At 36.6% G+C, this 21,550-nt stretch overlaps 1 protein-coding gene across 9 annotated transcripts in view; it reads right to left on the reverse strand.

The window, feature by feature from the left end:
• Nucleotides 1-1,014: 1,014 nt before the first annotated feature.
• HECTD1 (HECT domain E3 ubiquitin protein ligase 1) overlaps nucleotides 1,015-21,550 on the reverse strand; it is a 60,059-nt gene continuing 39,523 nt past the window's right edge. For 5 of the 9 annotated variants that reach the window (XM_080618588.1, XM_080618587.1, XM_080618586.1 and 2 more), the window contains 18 exons: nucleotides 19,693-20,529; nucleotides 16,450-16,671; nucleotides 14,585-14,718; nucleotides 12,935-13,091; nucleotides 11,884-12,106; nucleotides 11,159-11,213; nucleotides 10,734-10,916; nucleotides 10,160-10,370; nucleotides 9,991-10,076; nucleotides 8,751-8,878; nucleotides 6,654-6,855; nucleotides 6,373-6,510; nucleotides 5,510-6,117; nucleotides 4,363-4,441; nucleotides 4,160-4,253; nucleotides 3,713-3,863; nucleotides 2,356-2,500; nucleotides 1,015-1,972 (listed from right to left, as the gene is read on the reverse strand). In XM_080618588.1, coding sequence (XP_080474714.1) covers nucleotides 1,835-1,972; nucleotides 2,356-2,500; nucleotides 3,713-3,863; nucleotides 4,160-4,253; nucleotides 4,363-4,441; nucleotides 5,510-6,117; nucleotides 6,373-6,510; nucleotides 6,654-6,855; nucleotides 8,751-8,878; nucleotides 9,991-10,076; nucleotides 10,160-10,370; nucleotides 10,734-10,916; nucleotides 11,159-11,213; nucleotides 11,884-12,106; nucleotides 12,935-13,091; nucleotides 14,585-14,718; nucleotides 16,450-16,671; nucleotides 19,693-20,529 — 3,791 coding nt within the window. In that variant the 3' untranslated portion in view covers nucleotides 1,015-1,834. The remainder of the gene's footprint in view (nucleotides 1,973-2,355; nucleotides 2,501-3,712; nucleotides 3,864-4,159; nucleotides 4,254-4,362; nucleotides 4,442-5,509; nucleotides 6,118-6,372; nucleotides 6,511-6,653; nucleotides 6,856-8,750; nucleotides 8,879-9,990; nucleotides 10,077-10,159; nucleotides 10,371-10,733; nucleotides 10,917-11,158; nucleotides 11,214-11,883; nucleotides 12,107-12,934; nucleotides 13,092-14,584; nucleotides 14,719-16,449; nucleotides 16,672-19,692; nucleotides 20,530-21,550) is intronic. The other 4 variants (XM_080618590.1, XM_080618589.1, XM_080618592.1 and 1 more) reach the window with 3 other exon arrangements.

Consider the following 21,550-nt stretch of genomic DNA (forward strand, 5'->3'; position numbering starts at 1 on the left):
AAGAGCTTCTGCAACCTGAGATTACTTTCATTACCTTTCTAGAATTAAGGTATCTGGCTCCTCCTTTATGACCAATACTTAGGCACCAACACTAGGCATAACCTGACACTGAAAGAGCGTATGATACACACTGTGAGCTTCATGCGTGAAGGCATGTAACGATCACATCTAAATTGCACCTAGAAACCTGGCTCAAAGGAGCAGAGCAGTGGGTTGTGTGGGTAACTGTCCACATCACTTTAAAAGAACCATTCCCCAAAACAGGTTGGCACTGGAGCAGATACTTGTACGCAAGGTGTATGCTGCTGTTCTGTTGAAGCACAATAGTCACAGGAGTGTGAAGGTGGAGATTCCCTTTCAGTTTTGCATTGCGGAAAATTCCAAAGACTGTTTCTGTCAAGTCCTGGGAATGATGCTGTGACAAGCAATCTGGCTTCAGCCTGGTTTGTACACACGAGGCAGGCTCTTATGGCAAGCCCTCCCTGAGCAGCGGTCCAAGAAAAGATTGTTACCAAAGAGAACTGGCACAGAACAAAACTTGCCACGCAGGCTCAACTAAACCAACAGATTTTCTTTCCTGGTATCAAGCACTTATGTATCTTCAAAGATACATTAGGATCTCGCTTTATCTTACTGTAAACCAACTTTTTACCACTAAATACCTACCATGTACTGAAACCAAGGCAGGGCAGGCACTCCATCTCAAGTGTGGCTGCATCAGCTGTATCACCTGACCCAATTTTTATTCCAATGCAATGGAGAACTTCAAACTCAGGACACAGTGGCCTACTGACGGGCTCCAAGACAGCTACACACACGTTCTCACAGCCAGCCCAGTTCCTAAAAAGTTAGACTGTGTAAAACATCATCTCTGTGTAAAAAGAGATGAGTTGATGAGATCGGTTACTGCCATGTAGCTCATTTAAACCTTGTAAAATGTATGGCATGTTGTTCAGAACATGTACAGTGATTTAATAACACAAGTAGTACTAATGAAGTACTCAGAGGAGACAGTTTGATATGTTGCAAACATTTTAATGATTACTTTTGAGCTTACACATTGGGTGGGTTTTTCTTAAACTTCAAACTGCAACAAGTTAAATAAATGTTTATAATATACAAAGAAAATACAACCAAAAGTAAAACTTGCTTTAAGTGTGTCTTGCACTAGGAACCAGTGTTTCTTAATAGCTTTATTGTTGAGCTGCACAAACACACTTAAGGATTTGATCTTTGTAGCAGGGCCTTTGAGAAATCAAAATATATTCCCACTTGAAAGAAAAGGAAAAAAAAAAAAAGTTGTGCATTATATGCAAAAAACCCACTAAAATACTCCAATAGTGCAGGCACCATTAAAAAAGGAAAGGCTGGAGATGCCCATTAATTCTAAGTTTTAAGGAAGCAAGTTTCTGACCAGTTAGCTTAAAGCCAGCAAAACAGGGATCAGTGATGGCAACTGTAGTGTACAAGGTATTAAATGACAAACTTTACACAAATACACTGTTAGAAATTTGTATCAGTGAACACTGAAAATCTGATGATCTGTTCTTTGGAACAGTCAAACAGAACCACCTCAATTTCCAGTTGTGCAAGCCCTTGAAGCATCACACAGTGTTCTGTGCCAATTTCTTGCTGGCTGTGTAGTTACAAGGATTTATTTTGTCATTAGCAGCTAACAAACTTATTCCACATGTTCCTAAAGCCTCACAGGTGAAAAAAAAGGCAAGTCTCATCAGAGCACAGCGTGGAGATCATATTTTTTTTGCACACAAACACAAGAGGCTTCACTAGTATCAAAAAACACTTTCTCATGTCCCGTATTGCAGTCAGCGGCTCAGTTGAGGTGGAAACCTTTCTCCATCGTAGCAGCTAGCAGGCGCTCTCTCATAATCTCCTCAGAAGAATACTCGGGCAGCTTCAGGTAATGCACACACGTATTCACAGATGGGTAACTTGCATCTGTAGCATCAACCTGAGGAAAAGAAAGAACATTTCTCATTGCAGTTGTTCTCTGTGCTCAATGTGGATGTTAAAAGTGGTAAGGTCTCTAATTCATGGCATTTACCACATAGATATTATCAGTTGTCAACAAACAGCAGCATCAAGAAAGCTGCAAACCAACTTATAAATATATTTACTTTGCATGTATGTTAATTCTTTTATATTCAAAGATTAAGTCAGAGAGGAGACCTCAGACAGAGGTTAGGACTGACAGCTGAGCACAGCATCAGAAATTAAAAAAGAAAAAAGCAACCAGAATGAAAAATCATCAGCATTATTTAAAGCAGCAATTCATAGGATCAGTGATCTGAAGTCAGGATCAGTGGTCTGAAGGGCAGCCTACAACTGCCGTACCTTCCGTACAACAGTGAGCCGGGGATGGAGGTTTGCCAGTCCTCCTGGAGGGAGTGTCGAACAACCAGTGGTGAACTGGAGAAAAGCTTTCCTCTCATCCGAAGACATGCCACACAGGACTCGCACAAACCGAAGGAATCCGGGGCTTAAAACAGATTAAAAGAGTTATAACAATATTATATGAGAGTGATTTTTCTTTTTTTTTTTTTTTTAGTTTCCCTTACCTTGAGGCAGTACAATTGTGCTCTTTAGTCATGTCTAAGCAGTCACTGGAAGATTCCAGTGCCTGTTCAGTACTGAGTTAAGAATAAAACCTATAAAAATACTTCTTTCACCTCCTTGCTGCATATTACACTGAGAAATGCAATTATCTTATTATGATTGGCAATAAATTAAACTAATTTCCCCAAGTCTGTTTTGCCCATAATGATAACTGATGAATGATCATTCCCTGTCCTTATCTCAACCCACAAGCCTTCGGTTACATTTTCTCTGCCCCGTCCAGTTGAGGAGGGTGGTGACAGAGCGGCTTTGGTGGGCACCTGGCATCCAGCCAGGGTCAAGCCACCACAGTGTGATTTCATTTCTAGCCTGTTAAAGACTACAATAGCTCTTCAGGGAATCCTTTCATCCATACCAGCCCTGGGAGTGAGGGGGAGAAGAGGGCATGAGGAAAGCAGAGCCTGCTGAAACACACCCTCAGGTATCAGGCACTGTAATCTTAGCTCCATCTTTGTATGCAGGGCAGGGTCAATAGAATAATCACTCCACACAACATCTTAGACTGATAAGGATCCTTCAGCATGCTTATACTATCATAGTTCAGCAGTAGTTCATATGTTACTGCTACCAAACATAACAAGCAGCAAGAACAAAACCCAAACCCAACAAAGCCCAAAATATCACAATCACCTCCTGATAGCCAGAGGACAGTGTATTTGTTGCCTGCATAGTACATTTTCTTTTTTAACTACACTTGAAGAGAAAGATGTAAGGAGACAAGTAACAACTATATCCAACTGAACAGAAATTATAAACACCAGCAAAGATGAAAGTAAGAACTCTGAAGTGCTATTTTTACTAGCCTGTATTAGTTACCTGCTATTACATTTCCACTACTTCACATTTTAATATTGTAATTTTTTTTTTATCCCCTCTCATCACAAAACCGAGTACCTTCCAACCTGACCTACCTGTTGTAACACACATGGTTATTTTATGCAGTTTTAGACAATCAGTTGCTCTTCAGTGAACACCAATCCCATCCAATTTGGTGTCTTTATCTAATGAACATTCTGGTCATTTTGTCAATTAACATACCTTTTAGCGAGTATTTAAAAAATCAGAATGTAAGTACCTGTCTCGTGTATATCCCAGTTTAGGTTCAGTATAATTGATGATATCCTCAGCTGCCCAAGAAGGTGATTGATTTCCACAAAGAATCATCTGAACTTCTTCATGGCTGAAGGAACTCAGCTTCTCCATTGGAAAGACTCTGTTGAAGCCATCTTTAATTTACACAAGATAAAGTTACAAACATAAGGCAAAAGAAAGTTTATAAAATAATGTCAGCATTTCAATTATATTTTAATGAAACCAGTATCAATCAACAGTTTCTTAATTAAGGTAAATGGAACCTCTTCAAGATTAAAAAGGGCCTAACTCATGCAAAGTATTATGAAATTAATACCTTATGTATTGCATTCTAAATTTAAACATTTGTTTTTGAAAGCCATTCTATGCTACCACTTTCAACCAGCACACCCTGAACACCATGTATACATTCTGCCGTATCTAAAATTACCTCTGAACGCCTCCATCTGTTTCTGTATACCAGTATGCATGCAGAAGTCAAACATGAGGTCTACATATTCCTCTGCATTATCCATTGTTACAGTCTGCAAAGACAACATACAAATACCTTAAGAATTCACTCTGCATCAGTTACTGCTGAGACAGTAAAAACCTAACTGCTGTTTAAATTGCAAAAGTAGGTTGTTTCCTTACCTCATCTTCACCACCTGGCTTGAGATCCACAGCTGTAAACCCATACACTTTGGACGAAGGGCAAAACTGAAAATTTAGACTTCAAAATACAAAGAGAGTTACTAATTGCAAACAAGTCTACAGATTCATAAACTGTGCCCCACACCCCAAAAGCATCTCACTACATTTCAAACCACCGTTTGTGGATCATTTTCTACAGACATGAACAGTGGTACCACAGTACAGAACGACAATTAGTGATGGACTACACAGATAATATATGTCGCAAATCTATGGTATATACTTGTATGTATTCACTCACTCTTTGGATTTGATAACCACTGAAAATCCCATACAGTCTGGTATCTTTATACTATCACCTTCAAAACTGCTTAAACTGTTTAACTCGGTTAACGAACTTAAAAAATCCTTCACATTAATTTCCAGCACTAACAGTTACAAAGCCACATTAGGCATTTAGGCCTTCCAGAGGCACTACTTGCTTTCTTTCTGTAACAGGCATGCTGAAGCCCACAAGGCCATAAGCAACTACTGAACTCTGTCTACACAATCCTTGTGGCACAACATGATTTTAACAAATAACCTGTAATATTAATGGTAGAAAAACTACTGTTGTTAAAAAACCCATAAATTTAGAACTGCAAAAGAGCACATCCTCACACAAGTTCACACAGGCACGGGCACTTTTATGTCTTCAATGTTTGATAAAAGTTAGCACATTCTGTTTAACGTTGATTCAAGCACTGCATTGCATGCACGATTAACACAAGCTGCAATTTCAATCTGTTCTCTTTAAAAGTTCTCCAAAAACCTTGATAAATTTCAATAGTTTCATAGCAAAGAAATCACCAATTGAGTTTTCCAAAGGTCTTTAAAAGTATTTGTGTGCTTCTAGAGTCATACAGCACTGCAGGGCAGCCACATTTAAGTTTAAACATTAAGAAACTGAACAAGCGAGAATAAAAAAATCCTCAAGTTAAGGAACAAGAATATAGCTACAGATGGTAAACTGGATCTTGCTGCATCTTTAATGATTCCCTATTGCCATGATACTATTTAAAATGAAGATATCTTCATTTTTAATTATATGTGCTGACATTTGTCTCTAACACAATTCATATTTATAAATAAATATGAAAACCCTTACCCCAAATCCTCTATGCTAAGTGGAGGCCCAGAACCTGATGGATTCTTTAGCATTAATTCCTGTAGTTTTGTGTTCTTTTCATCTTCTGACAGGCTTTTGTTGCTTAAAATTTGACGCCTTTTAATTGCAAGGTCCTTAATTTCTTTTAGAAACCTAGCTCTATGTGGATTTACTAATTCAAAGTCTTCCCATGTTAAAATTCCATTAAACCATGCAGGAGGCTTAGGTTTTGGTGGATCAAGAATAAATTCTGATTTGGAGTCTTCTTCCAAACTTCCTACTGACAAGGAATCATGCCCTTCTTCTGTAGAAGCCTCCGACTGACTTTCGGTACAGTGCAAGTCTCTGTCACCCCGTGATTCATATATCAACTTACTCATGTTACTTTTAATGTCCCCCATACACATGAGTTTAAAAAAAGGCTTGGAAATGGGTAAATCCACAAGTCTATTGTCCTGAATGCATTTAGCCAGGAAAATCCCAAGGAAATGAAAGAGTTTGGTTATTCTTTCAAGTTCATCACTATCTTGTGGGAACGGTGCTGTGAAGAGTCCACACGATCTCTGTACGTAGTAACCAGGGGGTTTCAATCCACCACCAATATCAACCTGATTTAAGTGACACACACAAGAAAGTTAATATGGTTAAAGATGAACTTAATTACGTATCTCTGCAGTTTAACTTATTATACTCTACTTCTCTCTTAAAAATAGAACTGGTAAGAAAGCGAGCTGTGGAGCAGAGTGGTCATTCCTGACCATGATGAGTAGCTGCTCACTGATCATGCGTTCTTCCCTTCCTGTATACCTATATAATTTTTCTTTCATACAAGTACTCAGTTAAAAATGCAAACTGAAATATACCTGTCGAGACTCATCATCTGGAAAATCATCATCACAAAGCCAAGCTCCCAGATCTGTCCTCTGAAATTCTGCTGCCACCAATGCGTAAAATTCCAACGTAGGACCCAGGCCTGTTCCTTCCTCCCCTAAAAACTCCACCTAGAAATACGTAAGGCAGGTTAATCATAAAGAAAAACCTGGTGAAACAGTCAGTGTCAGTTATGGAACAGGATATTCAGTATCCTGGCCAGTACATTAGAAATAGCTATCTAACCTCACTCTGCTAGGTAGATATGCTTTACCTCTAGAACAGATTTTCTGTCTGCATGAATCTGCATGACATTTTCTGCCCATTCCATCAAGGATTCACCTCGCGGAACTTTCACTCTTTCATGTTTGAGGCGTCCAACTCTGAATTCTCCTGGATCATCACGTCGCACTGTGCTTGTGGTCCTTGTCCGTTCAACAGTGGCTTCACGCCTGTTCTGTAGCCATACAATTGCTCTGGAAAAAACCCAAAATCAGGTGTTTAAAACTTTGATGTCTACCAGCCTGAAAACCTGAAAGTAGCCACTAAGAAAAAGTTACCTTGTTAAGAATTAATTAATTACACCCCTCAATATATAAGTTATATACTGAAGTATTTCTCTGAAATCTCTGGAATGCCCAGAGGTGAGCTGCTTTCCATTTTCTGAGTTCAGAAAACTAAATCATTTTAATTGCTATGAAGAGCCAACCATAATTTGTGATGTACTAGATGGCACCAAAGAAAACATGCACAATTCTCAATTAGAACTAGTTTTCAAATTATAGTGGAATGAACTGAGGGCGGCATTTACTGCAGTACTTTTTAATCACAGATGCTCAGAACTATTTACAAAAGCTTATGACAACTTCTGTTATATAGTGCAAGGCAGTTGTACATCATCCCATTGATACTGACCAAGTTTTACAGCAAGATTTACTTGCTTACACACTAGAGAAACACAGAACCAAAGCTGAAGTGCAGTCACCCACAAACAGACCCATAGTGCTGAAAGAGGAAGAGCTGCCTCTAATAGCAGTACTTACATGAAGTCAAAGTTTGAAATTCTTGTATGTATTGTCACCCATGCAGCAATAAACTATCAGCTGTTTGTTGTCTTCCAAGTACGGTCAAGTGACACGACAGACAGAGACTACAAATCCATATACCCATGGAGCTTGTATAGAGTATAACAGTTTTATAAACTATTTCCAGTATTTTAAGAGCTTAAGAAAGCTCTACTTACCAAGTAAGTACCATGCAATGTTTCCGGAGGGATCTCTTTAAAACACAGTTTTCCTAAAACATTACCTTTTCTCAAAAGAAAAACCACCACACATGGCCCAGTTTTTGGGACCATTTTTCTGTAGAAGTTAAATATTTCCATATTAAGATTTAAACTGATGTCTTGCAAGACTTTTCTTCTCCTTTCATTCATTCTAAATGCCTTTTTTTACACTCTTCATGAGATATTTCTAATGTGAATTAGACACAACAGTAATTTTTGCAACTCAATGTCTACAATTTTCTTCCTCTTTGGAAAACGAACTACCAAAACCAGCCAAGAAAACCCACAAAAAATATTTCTTCCTTTTTAATTCTTCTAAAAGTCACCTGGCAAAAAAGTTTACACTGTCTACATATTCTCAAGATAATCACTGCTGCAATAAAAATATTAAGGATTTGTAGGTAATAAAGCACTTTAGAGGGTACCCTTAAATGTTTTAAAGGTCTGGGTTTGTTACAGTTTCATCATGCAGCTAATACTAACTCTTGAAAAGGCATCTTTTTTTTGTTAGATTTTATTTATTTTGTTAAGATTTTGGTGAATGAGAAATAAATGAACCAAAACAAATAATCACCAGACCACTGCAGGAGCTATAAAAATCAAACGCATATGCTTTGATATATGCTTTCAAAAAAACAGTTAATTCACATTTATTTTCAGAATGTTTTCTATTTTGGTTTTTTACTCCTTTATGCAATGAGCTGCAACCCAGTCAAATTACTGCCCAATAGGACAATCTAACTAGAGGTACACCAGGAATTCTTCACCTTAAAGTTGAAGAATAAAATTTTTTCAGAGGAATTTCCTGAAGAATATGAAATGAAGGCAGGCTTCCCATCATAAACCTCTACCACAATGAACAAGAATTGTTTCAAGTGTCCAAAAGTCCTTCTGAAGTTTCCCATCTTACACCCTTTTCTACTACCTAAAATACATTTGGCAAGCAAAATTTATCTTGTTAGGGTAAGGTCCTTCTGTGAATCAGCAATTTAAAAACAATTATATTTTGTAAAAAAAAAAAAAAAAACCCAAAACAAACCAAACAAAAAAAAGGTGTTTTTTTTAATTACTTTTATTTTTTTTTACCTTGATGCTCCAAATGCTGTGCATGTGAAGTACAACTGTCTTGTTTCAAATGGAATTAGGAAAGGACACTTGCTTGTTAGCTGTTCACACCAGTCTGGCAAAGCACCACTTGCGAGTGCCAAGGGCTCCTGTAGTTTAATGCAAGTAAAAAATAAAACCACCAATAAAAAAATAAAAGTATTTCTAATATTAGACTCAGGTTGTCCCAACAATCTTGCAAGTACACAGACACCCCATACACCCAAGTATTGGGGTCAGCTGTGCTGAGCAAGATTCTTCTCAGCAACAGCCACTTTTTTTGGTTTTCCTTTTAAATGCTACCAATGAGAAGTTCGCAAAGTTTCTAGGACTCAAGAGTGGACACAATGGTGGTCTGGCACAAAGTCACTAAAAGCTGTAGTAAATCTCTGGAATATGTACTACTCATAGCACCGTGAGGAGACCCAAGTAGACAAGTACCTGGAGAGAATTACTTTTGAGTTTTGCCCCAAACTGATTAGATACTACTTCCTCAAAACCAGAAGAGACAAAAGAAGCTTTCTGGTAGTAAAGATGATCCCCACTGAAATATCACTATAGTCTCTTCTAAAACACAAGTACAACAAAAAAAAATGGCAGAAAGTATTACCACAAACATATTCAGGGTGCCTGAACCACCTTTAAAAAAAACTGAACTGTTTTTTAACTTTAAAAACACTGAACTGTTTTTTAATGATTAGTTAGAGCAACTTCACTGTAACTAAAAGAACAAGAACAAAACCAAAAAACAACCCAAATCTCAAAGTAGTTCCACTAAAGAAGTTCTCCTTTTAATGCATCTTACTGACCTGGTACTAATAATATGGTTTTTAAATGCTATTTTGAAAGCTTTATGTGGAATGTATAAACAATAAGATGTCTGAACCCTAATACAATTAACTGCCTTTGTTACAATGCCATCAGGCAGACAAACACATACTACATTGTAACACTGATGTCTGGTGCAGAAAAAAACCCAAACATTATTACTCCTAACCAAAAGATGCAATTCTATCACAACTTTCTTCTTGGTATGTTTGGGTTTTCTCTTTCAGCCTAGTCTAGATTTGCTAACGCATCCAAAACATAAGGAAGTATCATATGAAACAATTCAAAGTCAAAATGGCAAAAAAGCTAATGATTTTGAACAAAAGAAGAGTATAATAGGATCTTAAAAATGGTATTAAATACATGGATTGTCCATAATACATTAATGTAATACCTCAATCTGTTGCAGAATCTTTGTAGTAATTTTTTTGCTTGTGAATTCATCTGGCGGAAAGTTAAACTGAGGATGCTCATCTCCTTCTGAAAATAAATCAAGACAACTTTTTTCCTTTATTTTGCTTTCATTAAAGCACTTAAGAAGCTTTGCTAGATAACTGACTTACCTTCTTGAGCAGTTCGTGCTGTGTAAGGGTCACTGGCAACTATATACAAAATGCGAAGTAACTGCAGAACATCTTCTACTCCACAGGAGTTCTGACCACTGCCAGCTTTGGCCTGAGGTTGTTCCTTTGCCAAACTAAGGATATCGGAATTTTGAAAAGTAGACATGGCTCCTTGATTTAATCCAGATTTTGATCCATGTTCACAAAAATCCTGGAAAAAAAAAAAAAAAAGAATCGTTAGGAATAAAAACTGCCTGCGTTACTGTCTTTATGACTGTGCTCTCCTAATTAACGATTTGAAAAAATCAGGGTGGTTACTGCATTTAACCTCAACACTTAGTTAAGTTGTAGGTGGTTCAAATCATGATTCAAATGCATTCTAACACAACTAAATTTGACAAAAAATACTAAAAAAAAAAAAAAAAAAAAAGCAGCAAAACCTAAACTTGATACTGGCATGTGAACATTCAACTGCCCTATCCACGGCATATTCCTCCTCCACAAGAATCTTTAAAGCTGCAAAACAAAGCACACAGCTGTTCATAATAAAAAAAGTTTGGATGCAGACATATACCTTGTATGCAGCTATGAGCTGGGAACAATTTCTGTTTTTCCTAATACTTTTATTAGTGCCGGTTAATTTCCAGTGGCGCAGGAAAGCTGAGTCTGCATTCTTCTGCAGGTAGGTTATCAAGTCATTCTTTGGTAATTCATCAGTGCCAAGGTACTGCTCCACATGCTCTACTGACCAGCAACCCTACAACAGGAACCACCACATGTTGGGTTTTCCTGGTTGTAAAGTCTTTCCAATTTCACATGCATTATACACTGTCTTTTTTAAAGGAGCATGCATTTACAAATATACTCACTCATATCCTTTAAGTAACTGACAACTGTTAGTTTTTTTAATGTAGCATTTCAAAAACTGCAATAAGGTTTGTTTTGCTTTTGTTTAAACAGCCACAAAAACATACACCAAGTCACAGAAGTAAGTCTTACCATTTTTCCACTTTCTTTCTCTTTATCAGAATCCTTCATTTCCCTGTACATGATTCTAGATATCAAAACAATCAATTAGTATTTCATATTTGTAGCACATCCTCTAAATTCTGAAGTTATACATTGACTTTTAAATATCAATGACATTCAGATAACATGAAGTAAAAACAGCAATAGCAGCTGCTCGTTGCTGCACAGAACATCAGGAATACCTGGTAGGGCAAAGTTTTTAAACTTGTATTTCATTTTCATGATGTCAATGTTTATCTTGCAATGTATAATTTATGTTCCCTTAACTGAGGTTCCAGTAATCAAACAACCTTCACTTTGCAAACTTCCCAAACCAGCTTGAGGTTCTTCATTACATACGTACTAACTCTTTGAAATGTTGAAGTCCTAGTGTAGTTTGATATGTGTTGTAACTTCAGAGATACACACATTTACAATTATTTCTCATGATTTCTAACTAAAAACCAGTTTTGATACAGCGCATAATTTTTGACACAATGCAACTCAGAACAGGTGCATCACATGAGCACTGCTGAAATCTAGAGTCACAGCACTAGCGTTAAAATCACTAAGAACATCCTGCCATAAATGCAAGAAACACTGATTCTAAAACATTGCTTCCTTCAGAGGAGGGAGAAAAAATTAACATTGTTTCACACCCATTTCCTAATTCATCACACTGTTCTCTACCCAGAATAACCAACTTGTGAGCTTACGTGTATGTTGGCTCCCAAATACGTTTAAGTTTGTCAGATTTCACATTGCCATTACAGGAGAGCTGTAACAATTTCTGTACGTAGTAAAAGATGGTTGATCTAAAGTTTGTTAGGGGCAGTTCTACTTCTCGAGTTGTCCCAAGGCCTGAAACTTTCAAGGTAAGTGCTAAACGTGGTGAAGGCATGCACTCAACCTCTTCCAAGAGTTCCGAATGAGGTGTACCTGCATGGGAAAAATAATTTGAGAAACCATTAATACAAAATGTGTAACATATGACAAGTTGGCTTAAACATTAACAAAGTGGCTCAGTCTAAGGTAGTGTGAAGACTTCTTGCACACATGCCAAAGAAACAATACTCAGTTGTAACGATGAACTGTACCTAGCGGCTATAACTGCAGCACTTTCTGTGAGTAAAGCTAACAGGAATTTCTGAAATCTCTAGTGATCCTTATGTCTTGATAAGATTCCCCTTGAATATTATCATAGCACGTACATTCTTTCCATACACAGTATTTTCCTATTGTATCAACTCCTTTCTGTTCACCGAAATGAAGTGCTGAGCATCTCCAGATAAGCTAAACCTATGTATTCCTTTCTGTAATGAACACTGACTACAGCCACACTGCCAAACTAAGGAGAAAGGTGCTATGCTGCTGCCCATACAGACTGCTCAACTACTGTATTAGCTTTATTCTTGCCTCTGATTTGGACTATTTCAGCAAGCCCTCCTCAATCAAAGCAATTCTGGGTAGCTCAACACATAGATTTACTTCCTGCAGGTGGAACCAAACACAACAGGAGATTTATCACTAATCCAAGTTAAATTCATAAGTACACTTATTGTCCACTGCACTTTAATTTACTTTTCCCTCAATAATGCTGGAACCTGCAGAGGTAGATGAAACTCTCAATTCAGAGAAAAGCCACACAGCCACAATAGCATGTTGTACTGGTTAACAGTGAAAGGACCCCCAGAGCCCAGTGGGCCCTTAACAGTAAGTCTCCATCCCAAAACCAGATCAAATACCACAAACGTTTTGTCAGCATACCTGGTGGAGGGATTTCTAGGTCAGTTGTCTGTTGAACATTAGTACGACCAGGTCTTGGGTCAAAAGCAGGAACCAGAGCGGAAAACTGCCTTTTCAATACATAATCATCATCCCATGTTCTTCTACGGCCTCCTTTGGTTTCATACTCCTCCTCTTCCTAACAAAGAGAAGTAGTAGTTTATTAGATTCTGCTACAAAGAATCATTTGCTCAAAAATTTTAAAGTTGGGGAATACAGCAGTCATGTACTAAAATTGGCACAATGGGTATCAAAGCTGGCATGTAACAGTATTAGTTCCATTTAACTGGTCAAGCTGGAATCAAGAGAATTATCAAAACCACAGACATATAGAAATCAACATAAATGGGCTAACCTGACAACAGGTGTATTTACAGTTTCTGGATAGAATGAAACTTTCCCTGAAGTACCAGAACACAGGGAAATACCGAGTATTACAGACCAGCAAACTTGATGCACATGTTTTATGTATTCCACAAACTTTGGAATATCAAAGATTCAAATAAATCAATGGTATCAAAATAAGTACGTTATTTTTTTCTCAAGACAAAAACAGTTGGTTTTTTTAGATATCAATATATGTGTACATTTAAAATGTATACACATTTTATCCAAAGATTAAATCAAATAACAAAATACTGGAATTATAATGGTGGAAAGAAACCTAATTTTCAATAAGCTTTAGCAAGTGTTGATTGCTTATGACTTTCCTACAACAAGCTTTTAATCTGTTCAACTCCTCATTGAGAATAATTATATAGTGTATCAGAAGGAACAGGACTGGAACCCAAGAAAGGAAAATTTTCTTTTCCAGAGCCAATTTGTGCTGTGGAATCTTAAGTAAAGATTAATACAGCTATTTCTGCTTCTTCCCACAAACAATATTAACTTCTTTTAGTAATTTCTGAAAAGTGATCAACAATCTGCAAACTAAGGTTATCGTTTACACTGTAGATCTACTTAAGTAGGATTGACTTTTCCATTCCTAGCTTCATATCTCTTTGCAGAAGGTGAAATAACTAAAAATTTAGTAATGTACTTGAGTTTCTATTAAAAGCATTATCACAGTAGACTAAAATGCTAGATCTTTTGGTTCCAATTACTGAAAGTTTGAATATTGATTACGAGATGAAGTTTCTATAATTCCATAAAACAATATTTATATTTATGTAACAAACATTAAATTATCATCAGTGAAGTCTTTTTCCTCTTAGACCTTACAATATCCATTCTGATAACCTCAGTGGTGGTAGAAGAGCCAGCATTATTCATAACACTAACAGAACCACCAAATGAAAAGCAGAACTCACAATAATGCAGCTAAGACCCCTATGGACTAACCCTAACCTGCTGGGTTTTAGCTTCCCCTTCTGCCCCCCCCCCCAAAAAAAAAAAACCCAAGTTATTTCCTCTGCCTACTTAAATTATTACAGTTTGCTCCACACAGGCCTACAGTTAAACACATCCCAGAACTGTACCATTACAAAATTCAGTGGCCTACCCACAAAGTTAAACAATTTCATGAGGCAGTGAACTAGTGAGCCATCATTTCTACTGTCTGCTAACTTGTTCCTACGCTGCTTTTAAGATGTTAAAGAGATAAAGTTATCATCCATGCTAACTATACTGTACCATAACTTCCTCATATTCTTGATCATCTTGGTTATCATCTTCATTTTCATCATCTTCTTCATCCGGTTCAGGCAGATCCTCATCATCATCTAACTCTGCCAACAGAGTACTAGCTCGGCAGCTATCAAGAAAATCTATAACACATACATATATTAACATATATAACAGAAGCCAAGAATAACTTTTAAAGCAAAATTTTGAAACTTTAAGAATAGGAGTATCCGGAAGAGTAAGAAAACAAGTCTCACTCAAACAAGAAAAGAACTAAAACATTGCTTATGGTATAGTAATATTAAAAGCCGTGATAAAAGCACACACCTAACAAAAAGTTCAGGGGTCTAGTCAACAGCATAATTAACAAAGCACTTAACATCTGTATAATTAAGAGTGATCAGCAGAGTGATCATTATCTCATTTGCTTATATCAAACACTTTATAACTACACTTTTTTAAAGTTACAAAACATTGCAAAGAAATGGTACATACATGTATGCTATCTGAGTCTACGCCTAATTAATTTCAAAAAACAGGCTAGCAATATAATTTCCACTAAGAATGTATGGCTCAAACCTCAAATTACGATGTAAAGGACATTTAGAATAAATATTTTAAACTGATATTTTAAAAGATTCAATTGCTAATTAACTTCTGTAACAAGAAGCTGAAGACAGATACGCAGTTCAGTTTCACCCATCTACTACTAAGACTTAAAACAAGACCACCCCCTAAAACCAGAAACGAAGTTCACAGCAATCCAAGGTGGACAGGGAGGAATCTTTGAACTTCTACATTTGTCTATACACACATAAATTAACAGTAACACCCAAACACCCTCTGAATTTTTGCCAATGCCCCAACAGAAGCTTTAAGGTAACTATTTATAAACAGCTGTTTATGATATATTTTAAGAGTTGTTACTTAATCAAAATGTCAAACGAGAGTAAATTAAAAGAATAAACGGAGATGGCATATGCAGATGTTTTAACTGACCACCTCCACGCAGCTGAATTCCAATATCCATTGAAATTACCAGATCTTTTTTCAAGGAATTTAAATAGGCAACAAAATAGAACACAACCAAATGTTAAGCAAATCAAGTATCTTTTCTTTCAGGAACATGTCACAATCCAATAAACTTTACATTAGAAAGCATTTTCCAGTACCTAGCCCAGGTCTTTCCTGACTTCAGTTCACCAACTTGATTCCTAGGTAATACCCTCCTTGTTAACTAGCTATTCTTTCATAGTATTAACATCCTGCACTAGTGTCACTCCTGTCCTAGTGTCTGTTTCTAGAGTATAGTGCCCACATAACTCTGGATTTTGTTTTAGTTTATCTGGATAATTCCATTCTCTGTGCCATTTTAATTTTTGTGGTCTTTCCAATTTTTGCAATTACTATTATAATATTGAGATACCTGGAACCTCATACTATTTTAAGTGTATAATGTGCCTAATGGCAGATGCTTTTTAATCACCAAGTAATACAAGATACCTCAGACTGAGCATGTAGCCTATACAACACAATGAGAAACAACATTTTGATTTTTATTACAGGTTCATAATGCAAACTACATTAGATACTAAACTTATTTATGGAAAAGATTAAGTGCCTAAATAAACTATACCATAAACAATAACAACATGGGATAGAAACAGCTGAAAAAAAAGACCTGAAAACAAGAAATACTACTAATGTTAACATTATTTTACCTAGTGCCTTACAGAACTAGTAACATATGGACAGCTCAACTTTCAAATACTTTTCAGTAAATAAACTACTACATGAGAAGATCATAACAATGGGAGAAAAGAAAAAATAATTAATGGGAAGTCTGCTTACATTCATTTAAAAATGAAACTTACCATATAAAGAATATTCTGCCTCCTGACCTGTATCGCTCTCACTAGATGTTGATGTTAGGCTAGTAGTTAGAGTATTACTAAGCGACTGACCAACAGATAAAACTGTAGTTGCTGTAGCTACATTGCTGCTGCTAGTAACACTGGATGTAGACATGGTCACTGTTGATGTGGTACCAGTTGTAGTCAGATTAGGAAAACTTTGGGCACCCATAAGAGGAGAAGCTATAGATAAAGATATGGTAAGATAAAATAAATGATTTGATGACTTGAAGAGTACAATTTACATGCATGACTCCTGTGTTGAAAAACATATTTGGAGTTGAAAAATTATCAGATGTTACAATAAAGGATAACAGATAAGGGGGAAGGGTTTCCCAGTGCAAAAGTGCACCTACAACGCAGATGCCCACTTCTGAGCATATTCCCTTGCATACATTTAAAACAAATAATTTCATTAAACAAATCCCAAAATCCCACTGTAAATCTGAAATTACTTCATTTCATTTTCAACATATTGGAAGTATTTCTGAAATCTGTTACTCCAATGCTGTGTCTGTCTTTAAATCCAAATGGTAATTTAGCATATACACAGCAAAATAATCAAAATTATACAGGTTACAGGTAAACAGAGAACAAAACATAATACAAATGTAAAACTTGTGATTTTTATGCATTTTTCTAAATTTCTTAAGGCAGCTGTGACTTATTATCTCTCACAACTATCAGCACATACACTCACAATGGGTGACATGCCTGAGTTGGCAGTACTGTGAAACATGGGACTTAATACCTTACTTATGCTGATCTACTTACATAAGTAATTTTCAGAATAAGCAAGCAACAACTAAGTTAGGCTACTGCATGTTCACTGTATAAAACACAATAAATTAATTTTAACAACTGAAGATATAGACTAAATTCACTATAAACTCAATAGAAAGAATTTCAGGTGGTGTACCTAACTATGAGTTGTACCTATGTGCAACTACACATTTATATTCACATCTTCAAAACATTTTCCCATACTTATCTTCAAGCAGAGGGGATAAACCATATTTGCATGTGCAAATCTGAGAGGTCCCCTATACTTAAAAGTAAATCTTACAGTTTTCAATCTACCTTTTCTAAAATTTATCAAATGCAACTTTTGCAATTTTAAAGTCACTTTCATTATTGCAGCTTATGTAAACTGAGGCACTGCTTTCTTAAAAACATAAAGTCTGAATTTCAGACTATTATCATGAAGGCTTGCAAAGGTTACTACCCTTGAAGAAAGATACAACAAAGATTCTTTCCTTCAGTGCCTTTGTCACTGTTTAAATTTTTGTTGCTTGTCAGATACTTTGTTTCCTTAGAAATGGAAGTAACAGATTGCAAATACAAACATGCGAACAAAACATCAGCAAAGGTGACCCAAGCACGTATAGCACTTGAAATTATTTCTGTGCATGGGGAGGGAGAGAGTGAAATTTAAATTTAGTGTTGCTAATAAGCTCATCTCTCTGGAAGCATGAAAATTTTCCAAACCAAAAGGCTTTTCTTTTGTAGTTAAAGAATTTGAAAATAATTTGTTCAGTATTTGTATCTTCTACACACTTCTAATGAATTAACAGTAAACTCTTTGCTGTTACAATAAACAGAAAAAAGCCATTAAGTGTCAGCATTTCATTTGCTCTGAATTCAAGAACAAATTGAAACTGGCTACCCTAGACACCACTCAACTCCTGGCAAATACCCACGATTTTAAATGCAACCACCACAGCAAGTCCAGAAAACTTACATGTGTAATCATGATTTCAGACTTGGCTTGAAGAGGGTGCGGGGATGGAGTTCAGCTTTTTCTGATTGGGGGCAGGTGGGTTGGTTAGATGTTTAAACTTGGGCAGACCAAATAAATAAATGCTTTAAAATGCTTTTTTTTTTTTAAATGAACTTTAGTGAGATTGCTCAAATTTAGTCTCCGATCTCTTTTTAGGGCACAATTTCCTATTAACAGTTCATATTTGCATAAAACACAATACAAAATAATTCCAACATGAGGGACAATTTTAAAGTATAACTATGTTTTAATATTAAATCCAATTTTTATTTTGCCACATTCTTATTTCTACTTCAGCAGTGTATGATATCAAAACTCTGAAGTTTCTCACTACGTTTTGCAAAAATGCTCTCTGTCCAAGCTGCAAACATTCCCAGCCCCCCAGTATCACAATTTGAACATAGGAATACACTAAAAAATCCCCCCAAAAAAGAAAGAAAACACCATTCAAAAACATTTTGGAATGCTAAAAGCAAACACCACATTCTAAAATAAGGAAGCACAAAAATCCTAGAAGAGCCTGAAAACTTAACAGATTTAAGTGTGCGTATTTCTGGCTTGGGTAATTTTACCTTTTCTAACTCGCCTACCTCATGAAATGCAGCTCTCCAGTTAAAATACTATCACTGTCACTGAACAAAATACTTAACAAGGCTGGATGAGTAACAACTCTAATGGGAGCATGCTGAAAATTCAGAAGAGTGAACTCTCAACAAGCAGGTTTAAACAACTTACCTGCTACTACCTTGATCCTATATATGATCTTCAAACATGCAAATGTTAAAGCATGTACACAATGCCATTTAAACTCCTTTTAACTATAAACTTCCTGACACTTAACATGCCTGAACAGTTTGCTGAATATAAGCCCCAATGACCATACCACCTTCAGAAAACATACACAGTATTAGAGTACACCAAGTTATTCAGCCTAACAGAATGCAGGAAGCTACTAAAATTTCATCGTACTGCAATTTACTCTTTTCTTCCTACAGTGTTCTTAGCTCTTAGGCTCAGAGACTTGACAATATGCACAAACTGCCTTTCCTGAGGAAAATGGAAAAATAACAGAAACAAGCACATACATGGTAAGCATGCAAAATCTACCCAGATTGGAAAGCAAGAGCATTCCACATTAGCTACTGTTGCTAGTCTTCCAGCCTCTTGATCTAAACCATAGTCTCTCTCTTCCTAAACATGTAATAGACCTATCTGATGGGTATAACACTGTAATCTGACTTAACAGGGTAATGTAACACTTTCCAGCTGACATAAACTCTTCATGAGTTCTACAGGTACATACAAGGTCAAGGCTGCTCTAAATTCATTCTCTATCAGGCCAGAAGAATTCAAGCTTTTTCAAGTCTAATGAAAGTAAAAACAACAACAAAAGCTTCAAATAAAAATAATCATAGTTTACTTACTTGCACTACTCATTACATTTCTTCCCAAAGTATTAGTATTGTTATCACTGCTACTTCGGCTTAAATTCATGTTGTTTGTGGCATTGGTACGTGCTATGTTTGCCACTCTTCGTACAAAGGACTCCAGACTAGAGGTTTCTCGAGATGATAAATTAGGAACACTTGCACTAGAGCTCATCGGTGCCCCAGCAGCCAACAAAGAACTGACTGAGAGTCTATTACTTGCTGAAGAGCTTAGAGGTCGTTGGGAAGCTGCTTCTTTATTAGTCAGTTCAGAGACTGAACTCACATCAGGAGAGCTTACGCTAACAATTCCCATGGATATAGCACTGGACTCCCCAGGAGTACGTATTGAGTTATCAGGACCTAACTTCCTCTCTGCGTTTTCGTTTCCCATGTCCGCTGTTAAGGTGCTGGTGCTTGCACTGGAAGATGACCCTACGTCAGCCTGAGGCACACTATCAGCGGAAGACAGAACAACAATTGGTTCATGGACGTCAGTGCCTGAAACTATATTTTGCTCCATTACACTTTCTGATCTCCGCTCCATTTTGGTCGAACCCAAGCTGATGTCGCTGCTACTGGCCACGCTACACACAGAACTGCTGCTTCCTTTTCTACTTGAGGAGCCTGCAGCAGCAGTCGTCTTGTCTGGACAGTTGTTTTTCACCAAGCTGCTCCATGACTGCGTTGTGCCTGAAACAGTGGATGAAACAGGTTTGGGTGATGCCGCTGAATCAGGGTCGTACCCTGGTGAAAGCTTGAGGTCAAATTTTCCTTCTGCGCCCATACGGTAAGAGTTAGAGCCACCAGCATCCCAGGTGACATCAATCCAGCCTGGAAAGGGACAGGAGTTTGTGAGATCCAGCAGAAAGCAGACAGGAGCGTGTCAGACAGTAGCTCCACAATGTGGGATCAGCTTCTCATAAAGGCTGCATGCCTGAATTACTAAAACTGCTAAATAACCCTTAATGCCAATTAAAAAGCAAGTGGTTAAACCTAAATGATTTGGTATTTTAAAATGTTATTAATATTGAGGCTGCATTATCTTGATCAGCCTCTATCTTCAGGGTCCCAGAATCCAGCCAGGAGTAAAGTTTCCTGCAGGAAGGAGCCTGACCTACTAGGATCTCTCAAATCTTTATTATTAGATTCTCTAATAACAGAAATGTATATTAAGCTGTATTATAACTTTAGTAACATCTGTCAAGAAATCATAAATCTTGCAAGGACATTCTATAATGTGTTTCTTTGCTGGATGCTTGTGGATAAGCATATTTACCTGACAGAAGACATTTGATTAAACAGATTAGCTTGGGATTTCTTATTATTATTATTGCCCTATAAAGTGAAATAATTAATTTACTGATACTCATCCTTTCATTTCAATAATTTACACAGACTCAAATATTCTTACTCATAGAAGAAGGCTTACAGTAGTCAGGTAAGGACTACTTCATGTGAGATTTCAAGGTTGAAAAAGAATACATTTCATAGAATGAAACTTAATACTGTGACCGAAGACTGAAAAGAGATGCTACTCTTCAGTTCCTTTAGTAAAGGATTATTTAGAGTACCAGTATTATTTTAATAGTTAAATGTAAGAAATTTGCAATAATGAGGGCAACATGCAAAATTTAGCAAACTAGGACAGAAATAGGGGCAAAACAATTTATTTTTGCTTCTCTATGTACCATGATTTCAGAGTCACCTAAAAAAACTCCTTCTAGCATTCTTACTGTATGTTGAACAGAACTTGTTGTCAACATTTTAACTGATACACATTTTCTTCAAAAATAAAATATATAAAGCTGAATTATTTTCTGTAACTTCTGACAGAAATTCAAAACAAGATGTC

The sequence above is a fragment of the Psittacula echo genome, assembly GCF_963264785.1.
Source record: "Psittacula echo genome assembly, chromosome: 5".
In the NCBI taxonomy this organism is placed as follows: Eukaryota; Metazoa; Chordata; class Aves; order Psittaciformes; family Psittacidae; genus Psittacula; species Psittacula echo.